General features: G+C 30.6%; 1 protein-coding gene across 1 annotated transcript; it reads left to right on the forward strand.

Annotated features, from left to right (window-relative positions):
* The first annotated feature begins 5931 nt into the window (after positions 1 to 5931).
* On the forward strand, positions 5932 to 7399 carry LOC143194158 (uncharacterized). The gene is made up of 2 exons (XM_076400742.1): positions 5932 to 6042; positions 6110 to 7399. The coding sequence occupies exons 1-2, from the start codon at positions 6028 to 6030 to the stop codon at positions 7166 to 7168; spliced, it is 1074 nt and encodes a 357-aa protein (XP_076256857.1). The 5' UTR covers positions 5932 to 6027; the 3' UTR covers positions 7169 to 7399.
* The last annotated feature ends 3697 nt before the right edge of the window (positions 7400 to 11096 follow it).

An 11096-nucleotide genomic window follows, 5' to 3' on the forward strand; every position in this document is an offset into this window, starting at 1 on the left:
TTTTGATTTTCATAGACTGCTTAATTCCCTTTATTTTTACACCTTCATTTTCAATAGTCTGCTTATATAAATGTTCACTCATGCTTGATCATGAAGTATAGCTTTAATATTTTTTCTCTAATTCGAACAAACTTGAAAATTTATTTTGTCAATAACAAGTATTATCAATTAAATTTTAGTTTTTGTTTGTAAATTTATAATAAACCCAATCACTGACCGTTCAGACAGCAGCATTTTATTTCTACTTCGGAAAAATTATACTTCTTTGAAATCAGTTGAGATCATGTGTCTAAAATCGAAACAAATGATTATAGGAAATATTTTCATTGCTTATTCATAGACTTCCAATTTTACTTTCTTTAAAATGAATGAAATGATGAAAAAATTAAAATTAATATTATTCTATGCCGTCTGAGCAGCCTACTTTTAACCTCTATATTTTCTTGCCGCTGTTATCCCAATTAATTACAATAAATTCAATATAATCATTGAAAACGTAACCTTTGTGGAAACACCGTACATTGATGTATAAAGTTGAAAAGGGAGGCTTTATGTAAGTAGCTTGTGGCGATCAAGTTGTTTTTACGGTAACTATTAAATCTATATCAGTTAAACCATTGAATAGCGAAATTCTAAATAATAGAAACTTATTATCAAAATGAGTTATAGGATCAGTATTTTGGCCGATAAGTAATGTTTAGTGATCATTCATAATTGCCGTGTATATTTAGATTAATATAGATCGTATAGTGATATTTGGAATGTTTTGGAACTTTGCAGTAAAATATAATTTCTATAACATCTCATACATAACTTCTCTCATTTCATTCGAACATCGTTCCATCGTTACTGCAAATAGTCATATAAACATTTGCTGTCACATTTATTTTTATGCCTTTAAATTACTTTAGTATCAAAATAAGGTTATTTTACAAAAAATAACAACACTATTTTTGATTTCACTACCCTTGAACATTATTTAAATGTTGAGTTCATCCTAACTATCATCGGTATTGATAATATTATACGAAAATCTATGTTTTCACAACAGTTATTATGATAATATTATTAACATCTATCTTGTATTGTAATTCATGTTGATACTGATAAACGTCTATATTTTTAACCGATATCTAAGGACTAACAATAGCAACCACAATTATCATAGAAATATGACACACATGGTTTCAATAACCAGTTTCACCAACATTATGTTAATATTATTGACAATGTTCTTTCAAAAATACCTACTTATAATATATCTTCACTTTAACAAGAATTGCTGCTTTTTGACGAAAAAACCTGTAATTAACAGATTCAAATCGATAGCTTTTTACAAAATGTGAAAATGTATGAAAGCACAGGTGATAGCCTGAAAGATTATAGGTCACCTAAAAGTGGGCCCAAATGGGCCATCTAGGTTAAAAAAATTTGCTCACCATAAACTAAAATATCAAAATAAAGTTTCCCCCAAATATGTCCTTAATGGGTCAATATCAAATCTTTCTTTACTCTTCATTAAAATAAACCACTTCTTTGATTTTAAAACTTCATTAACTTTCATTATATTTTAATATTTGATGACATTTTGGCTAACCAAAACCAACACAATACGTCAGATACTTAGTTTCATTGTTGTATAATTCATTCAAAAAAAAAACAGTCTAAATATTACTACCCATTATTAGTACGTCTAATTAGTACACTATTGGCTTTAACTACTTCAGTAGTGTTTTTAGTTGTCGTTCAAGTAAAATTAAATAATTATATTCATGGTGTTTTAGTAAGAAATATTGTTGATAATTTTCTTGTTTTTATCCTTACAACAATTTATGTTAAATGAAATGAAATGAATATAAATATTATTCAGGTATAATACAAATATAAATCGCTTTTATTTTTAAATTTGTTCATTAATTGGTCCATTAATATGACTAAGTATTTTAATATTGACAAAATATAACATACATTTTTAGCCTATGAAAGCATTTTAAAATTATATTCTATGGTAGCGAAAATGTTAATTTTTCATTATAATTTGTGATTTGTTATCAATTGGGATCTATTGGAATTGGACTGTCAAAGTGGACGATTTTTATTCTGAAGAGGATAATAATATGGAAAATATCGCATAGGATTTTTTGATACAATCCAATACTATTCATCACAATGCCGTATTTTTAACATATTCGTCAAAAAGAAACCTCAAAGCACTTCACAATGGCAGTTTTTACTCGTCTATTCCTGTGGGTCATTCCGTACGCCCCAAAGACTACAAGAACTTAGAACTGGCTCTTTGCGGTTTTAAACTTTTGTGCATGTTGATTGGACTTATGATGCATATCAAGTTCTTATACTGCTATGGTATATAAAGTTGTGCTCCCTCAGAAGCAAAGGTAAAGGAAGGTGTTTTGGTTAGACTACACAGCAGATAGCGTATGACTGACAGTTCATCACGACTATGACGTATACTCAGACAGAAGAGTGGGTTACTTTTGACAGCTTGCATTTAGAGACATTGTTAAGTAATCATAAAGACCTTGACTACAAACAGAGAATGTTAAAAAGCATTTCAAACTTTAGTTTGCCTAATGCAGATGTGGGTAAAAAAAAGCAAGGTGAACGACTTCTCCAGGATATTAAAGAAATGGACAAAGAAAATCGATGAAAATGAATGGATTCAGTAATATCAAAATACTGTTGGATGCTTCAGATTCATCCCACAAGCGAAAAGATACAAAGAGGAGCCTTATTGGGAAATGGAAAGATTGTAATGTGTGCTAGTGAACGTGTATTAGATAAAAAATATGTATTGTTATTGCTTTGTAAATAAAATAATATTTGTCGAGTCTATTCTTTTTTATTCTAATCTAATATCTCGTTGAAAATAGTTACTGGAATTGTCAACTAACATTTGTTTAGAAAACCCAGAACAATATTACATCACGAAACCTAAATAGACTTTTAGACATTTTTTTTGCAGACCTGCGTAATTTTCACAAACTCACAGAACTAAAAATAAGCAAAGTCAATTAATAAAACACAACTGAACGCTGTTATCGTTTATCACTATAAGCAAAATCAGTTCTTCTCTACTAATTCTATGTCGAATTCTGAAAAACCGTCTGCATGCCTCGATCTAGCAAAATGTCATCCGTTATCGCGTATCCTTATTTATATGTAGACTGGCAAACAAAAGAAGAGAAACTTTTTTCATGAGGGGAATATTTAACCAAATTTATTTTGTGATCTATCAAGAGTGAAAGCAAATTAAATCACAGTAGAATCGTTGAAATCAAATTAAATTTCCATTTAATTTGAATTAATACTTGGGCAAATACATTGGATTATTTGAATTAATGAACTAATTGTTTCATACCGTAGCAATATTCCAACACAGTTTAGAAATAATACTTTGTAACTATCTAAAACTAAAATTGAAAAAGCTTTTACGCTGTTACATCTCCGTGATCGTCAATATTCTGGGTTATATTTCCTTTCCCTTTTCTCTAATTACTTTTAATGTACAAATTATAGTAAATTTATTTTATGTAACTAAATCTAATATAATTTACGTTCAGATAAAATTTCCTTATGTCTATTAATTAGAAGCAAAGGTTAAAAGGCTAACTGTCTGGGTTTCTTGAATGTATGTAGAATGTCCGTAGATTTTTATAAATAAGAAGCTATCGCAATGTATTAGTTATATTACGATATTCGTAATGTATTGCCGTTCATTTGTTAGGTTTTACCTTTTATATCTATTTATCTTTTGATATGTTGTAAATGTTGGAATTGTTAACAAACCCAAAAATATACTTGTTCCATCTTTTATACATAATGCAATAAAACAATGTTATAAAATTGTTAACTAGAGATGACAAAAGTTGTATTTAATATTATTGCTTCATTCAAAGTCTGATTTGCTCTCCATTTTATCTCACATGATGTTAAAATTGCAGTTGAGACCAATTAATTGCTTTTAGGAACATGTGGCAATATTGAGTTAAATATAATAAGATTCAGTAATAAGTAAATAGGTTAAAGGTATATTACATTAGGGTGTTGAAACCTCAGACTCAACTAAATTTTCCTAGCTGATCGGTATAAGCTGAAATTGAGCAAACAGAACTGTTACGGGAGTTTAGACCTTACAAATTGAAAACGTTGGCCATATCTTACAAAATCTGCGAAGAACGACGTGGAAACACGGGAAAAAATCGGTTTATGGTATATAAAAAGACACCAAGGATTTGCAGAACATTTTGTCAAAGCATATTGTCAAAAAATTAGGGCAATGATTAGTAAGACTTGGACAATATTTTGAAAAAACTTAATAACTGCCGATTTTATGTTGGATTTATATTGCAACTTAATTTTAACGGATTTGTAAAATAACATAAGAACTGAAAACCGAGATATGTTATTATTTTGAAAGGGTTTGAAATAATTATTGAGTTATTAGTGGTTACAGTTTTGCTATTTCAACGCTCAATAATTATTTGATTAGAATAGGTCAAAGGTATATTACATTAGGGTGTTGAAACCTCAGACTCAACTAAATTTTCCTAGCTGATCGGTATAAGCTGAAATTGAGCAAACAGAACTGTTACGGGAGTTTAGACCTTACAAATTGAAAACGTTGGCCATATCTTACAAAATCTGTGAAGAACGACGTGGAAACACGGGAAAAAATCGGTTTATGGTATATAAAAAGACACCAAGGATTTGCAGAACATTTTGTCAAAGCATATTGTCAAAAAATTAGGGCAATGATTAGTAAGACTTGGACAATATTTTGAAAAAACTTAATAACTGCCGATTTTATGTCGGATTTATATTGCAACTTAATTTTAACGGATTTGTAAAATAACATAAGAACTGAAAACCGAGATATGTTATTATTTTGAAAGGATTTGAAAGCTCCAACTTAATCATATTATCAAGGGAAACCGATTCCTAATGGAAATCATAGGTGTAGGTTTTGTAGGGAAGCAACAAATGGGTTTTGTAAAATTATGATTGTCCACATTTTGTGGGAATATACGGCATGAATTAAGTCAAAAGTTACTTAAAATATGGGAAAATATATTGGTTAAAAACGGTCAACATAATAGGGTACACTTGATAAATCATTGAAATAGCAAAAATATAATCAATAATAAGTCAATAATAATTGGATTAGAATAATTATAGTGTATTTCGTAAAATAATTACAAAATGATAAACTGAGACTACATTCATTTATACTAATACTATATTCATTTTAATATTCATTCATATTCATATTAAACTTGATAAATACAATAACATTCTTATAATGGTTACTATTTTAATCTTATTTATAATTATTGAAGAACGAAAAAAATAAGTAATTACAACAATAGAGATGATAAAGCAAGTAATATTAATGACCCCAAAAAATAATGTATTGTTATTAAATGAAAAAGATATTATTAACATAGTAATAAGCAAGTTACAGTTACTTTATATTTTAGGAATTATTTGAGCTATTACTATTTGCTGGAAATGTTAAATAATTTACTAAAACATATATTAACACACAAAATACCACTTAACACTTGTTAATTTAGAATGTTTGGCTATATTTTACGATTTGCACAATATCAATATCAAATCTAATTGATAATATAAACATTCATAATCGATGCCCAAGTTCGAATTTCGAACACACTCTCGTATGTGAGGGATTCACTATTATGAGGGTTGAGTAAGCATCAATCGAAACAACCAAAACAGAAATCTATAAAAATGTAAATCTGCCTAATTTCAAAACAGCTCTAGACTAAAATAAGATACCAGGATATAGACAATTACGCATATCTACGCAAATGAATACAAAAAGTGTCACCCAGATTGCTTGCTTTGAATCTTAACATGCACCGGGCGTTACACCATCAAAAAAACAATGGTGTGTGGAGGGGTCATACAATTGGAACTTTTAATATAAAAAGTGAAGACATGGTCTAATGTGACATAGTAAGTCGATCTGATACAATTTAGACAATGAGAGCGTTTGTGGTAGGTTTTATCTAATTGAAATAGTGATTTTATGTGTCGATATTGATTTTTTTGTATATTTTTTCAGGTTGTTTTACTCGTCGCCGTAGCAAATGCTCGACCAGAACCTCCATCGGGCTACAACTATCCAAGTCCATCGTCAGGCGGACGCATCGTCAGCGGAGGACCTTCGTTCTCCTCCAGACCGGGTCTCAGGCCAAGTTCCAGTTTTAGTTCTGGACCTCTCGGTCCCGGCTTCAGTTCCGGATCCTTAAGTTCCGGTTTCGGATCGGGATCTGGCGGATCCGGCTTCGGCTCCGGATCTCTCGGATCCGGCTTCAGTTCCGGATCCGCCGGGTCCGGCTTCAGTTCCGGATCTCTTGGATCCGGCTTCAGCTCCGGCTCCCTCGGTTCCAGCTTCGGTTCCGGATCGTCGGGATCCAGCTTCAGTTCCGGCTTCAGCTCGGGCCCGAGCGGATTGAGTTCCGGATCATTCGGTGCCGGTAGTGGACTGGGATCGGGCATCTCCGGTGGATTCTCGTCGGACGCGTCCAGTTTCGGGGCAGCCGGTTTAGGAAGTGGTCTCGGTGGTTCTAGTGGAGGTGTTGTAGTATCTGGTGTTCCTACCATTCACAAGCACGTCTACGTTCACGTCGCCCCGGAAGAACCTGAAGAGCTGAAACAGCCCAAGGTTACCGTTTCAGTCCCGGCTCCTCAGAAACACTACAAGATCATCTTCATCAAAGCGCCAACCGCACCAACTCCAACCGCCCCAGCTATCCCCGCTCTGCCAACAAACGAGGAAAAGACCTTGGTCTACGTTTTGGTCAAGAAACCAGAAGAACAACCAGAAATCGTCATCCCAACGGCAGCTCCCACACAACCGACCAAACCAGAAGTTTACTTCATCCGTTACAAGACCCAAAAAGCTGGACTCGGTGGATCGGGTGGCGATCAAGCCGGATTCGGTGGTTCTGGTATCGATTCTGGTCTTTCTGGCGCTGATTTCACCGCAGCACAAGGAGGTCTGTCGTCTGGCGGCGGTTCCGTATCAGGTATTTCATTGGGTACTAGCTTCGGTTCTTCCGGATCATCCATCTCCTCCGGAACTTCGTCCAAATACGGTCCCCCTGGATACCAGAAATAAATGTACCTAATTAAAATAGTTCACTCGATTCATTCCTAATCAATTAATTTATTGCACGTTGCACTAAAAGTAGTGAGATGCACATGATCCTGTGGTATATTATCATATTTAATATGATATATTAGTTATCTGTATATATTATGTACAATATATTATAATTTTTATATGTATTATATTAGCCAGTAGATATAAGAAACGGTGACAAATAAATATATTTTTTTAGTAAAATTATTTATGTATTTTATTTTCAAAATAGTTGTCAATACTTTTGATATTTAATTATTTATTATGTTTATTTTCAAATTGATTTTATTATTGTCATATAGTGTTAAGAAATGAGCATTTTGATTTCTGAACAATTTTGGAAAATATACTAGTTTGAAAATTAGGTCATGAATGCTTGAAAAACACATACGAAAATATATAACAAAAACGAGAAATACGTATAATAAAGTGTAATGTTTAGGCTTCAAAATTATATAGTCATTTTAACTTATAGCCAAAATTAATGCAATTTTCACACATTTCTTCCAACCTGTAACAAGTTTTTTCATTCAATCAGTGAAAAAGTCGTCTCATTGTTTCTTACTTAGAGCTTGATATCTCCGTTTTATCATTTAAGATGTAATGGTTACCTTGGAGATCTTACTTGTTCCAAGTGACATTGACGTGATATTCATTATTGTCATAGAATATTATATAGAGCGATATGTGTTTAACTTAAATAGGCGAAACCGATTAAATATTTTGAGTGGTTCCACCAATGCAGGCAATGAGACCACTTTTTTTGACTGGTTCGTTTAAATTATCCTACAAGGGCATTTGATTGGCTCATTTCTATAACGCTATTATTTGTTTCATTTACAATACGTTCAGAAATTTTATGATTTAATTATAAGCCCCATTAATTGTTTATAATGTATACTCAATCTCAAAAATGTTATCTATTCAGTGTATGGGCGGAAATAAAAATCGAGATGTCGTTTTTCTAGGAAAAAACAGCCCAAGTTAACTAGATTAAGGATATAAGTCTGATTTAGCATTCTTTTTACCTGGTACATATAGAATTATTTACCAAAAATCAATTGTTTTGTTTGTATTGTTTTTACAAGAATGAAACAGAATAAATCATGAAAATACCATTCTCAATTTAAACAAAATGTGTCCAAATGGAGCTATAACAGAACTACATTGAAGGTAAATGTATTATATATATATATATATATATATATATATATATATATATAGGGCCAATTATGTTACTCTTTAAAAAGTTGTCTGTAAAGTTTTATAGACAGTATATTCTCATGATTGTTTTACTATATTGTTAATAAATATTTAAGCTGTCTCCTTAACTCCTGGATTTTACCAGGATTTTTATTATTAATTATATATTGTGGATGATGTACGTCAGAATGGAGAAAACATACCAAAAATAATACTTTACTTACATACTGTTCTTGAAATCATCATACAATTTAGCATTTTTTAATTGTCCGTTCCACAATTTTAACAATAACATTGTAAAAATAATTATAACTTGCCTCAATACATATTTATGCTGAATAAGTAAATTAAATAGTAACAGACACAGAGTTTTAGATAACAAAAAAAAAATAAAAACTTTAATGCATCTTATATAAATTGATAGCACTAAAGAAATATAAAGAAGGGAAAATACGCCCTAGATAATTTTGTTTATATTTACCGGGAGATATGTTGTATTTTCAATTAGGTTACATAAATAATTCGTTGAAATTTAAATAAAAAATCAATTATATTGAATAAGTTAAGAATAATTTCAGATAATGTACTATAATTGCGAAGTCAACATCAAAAGAAACCAACAGATGGCTCACTCTATGCTCAATCTCGTAGCCGCTGAGGAATGTAGGAGTTTCCCAACATTCAACGAACATTTTTCTCTTGCAACGTATCGTTAGTGATCTTAAATAGTAATTATAAAATAAAATTAATGACGATTATCTGTAAGCATCAAAAATTCGCAGACAACATTGTTCTGCTTTCGCAAGATGTGAAAGACTCGCGAGTTGGTGATACAATAATATAGTAACAACCTGAAATTAAGTGTTTTTATTAACCGACTCTTTTATAACAATGTAATTAAATTAAAAAATTACAGTATAAATCTACAACACGTTTAACATAAAATAAATATAAACAATAATGTTTTTAAACGTTTATTGAAACTAAAAATGGGTAATTTTAAGTGTCTTTTATCTAATTAAAGATTTCGCCAATGCGAATTATATATGACTAGTTCCTTTTTCCTTTCAAACGGTTGTAATTAACTATCATCAACAACACCTTAATTCAGTGAATTGAATGTTTCAGAATACCTATTACTTACAATTAGTTAAAATATATTTTCACATAAATTATGACCATGAAGTATTGATTTATGAATAATAAATGTTATTATTAATAATGGTACAGTTAAAATATAGATTGTTATAACTTTTAAATACCATATACCAGTTTTAGAATTTTAAACTTAACATTACGTAATATATCATTTGCTTATTATTTGATGCAATTATTATTATTTGTAGTAACGTTATTTTAATATATATATATATATATATATATATATATTTGGTATCCCAAAACAAGCTGCTACATAGAAAGACGAAGTAGTTACTGGTAGTAGTAACCAACGAAGAGCTGTAGTGATCCAAGATATCGCCTTAAAATCAGAAGCAAACCAAATCACAGGAACTTGTTTAGTATATAAATGTATTCTTAACATTAGCTTAAATGTATTGACCATATTATAAAACTGAAATTCTAAAAAATGTATAACTATAATCATAACTGACTGTAAAACAGCCTTAAGTAATGCGATTTAAAATAACTGCCAGTTCTTCTTGTAACATTAGTATTTTACTTAAAATGGGCAAATTATTGTTAACCTTTTCCAACTTTAATAATATATCTACTGATGCTGTATGTTATAGAATTATGCCCCTTTTGGGTCAAAATAGGTAATAGCAAAAAAGATAATACCTAGTGAATATAGAAAGAAGAGTGGAGCAACTAATACACTATGAAAATGGCTAAACAAAATTTAAATGACAATCAGCTATCTATAAATGCTAAAGCCGAAATCGTTTTACTACTGTCATTGATGATATTATAATGGAAGTAACAAAAAAAAATTATAAGATTCTTTTTGGTTATATACTACTAATTTTAAGGAAAGAAAGAACAATAATTTTCATTGGAAATTTGAAATTCGAATCAATATAAAACGCTTAAAATATTCCATTTTTCAATATTCAAAAATAATAAATAAATTAAATAAATGTTGTACAAATACGTTCCTATTAAATGTTAATATTGTATGTAATTTTCAAGTAATTATAACAACTGCTTTCCATGACATAAACATTCGGAAACTAACTTCAGATCGAGTGATATTCTGTCAGTGTATGTCCAAGGTCTATGGAACAACTATTGCTTATACTCGAGATGCAATGAATGACATATTATTTGTGTAATTAGTGATCTGCATTTTCCTAAATGCTTTGGTTTGGTTATTGTCCCAAGAATAAAAATTAAAGAAAATAAGAGGTATGTACGTAAAAATGCCGAGAAATCAGTAAAAGCTCCTCTCTGATGCCCTTTTGCCTTTTTGGATCAGAAAATTAAATATGGGAAAACGTAGACTTCGCAGTGCAGTAACACATCATGTTCTGAGTGCGGTACGACTTCCTCCAATGTATCAAATACCAATGGATACAAATATCAAAATCCCCAATAGAACAATGTGCAGAGAGATTAGAAAATGACTGATAATAAAAACTCGTCTTCATATTATTGTCATAAAAAATGTACGCAAGAAAAAACCCAACTAAAGTTGAAATTTTTAAAGTTCAGTTCTATTAACAGATACTAAGAGAGATAG

The sequence above is a fragment of the Rhynchophorus ferrugineus genome, unplaced genomic scaffold, assembly GCF_030347505.1.
Source record: "Rhynchophorus ferrugineus isolate W39M unplaced genomic scaffold, kcgeb_rfMv2 rfM3, whole genome shotgun sequence".
Taxonomy (NCBI): domain Eukaryota; kingdom Metazoa; phylum Arthropoda; class Insecta; order Coleoptera; family Curculionidae; genus Rhynchophorus; species Rhynchophorus ferrugineus.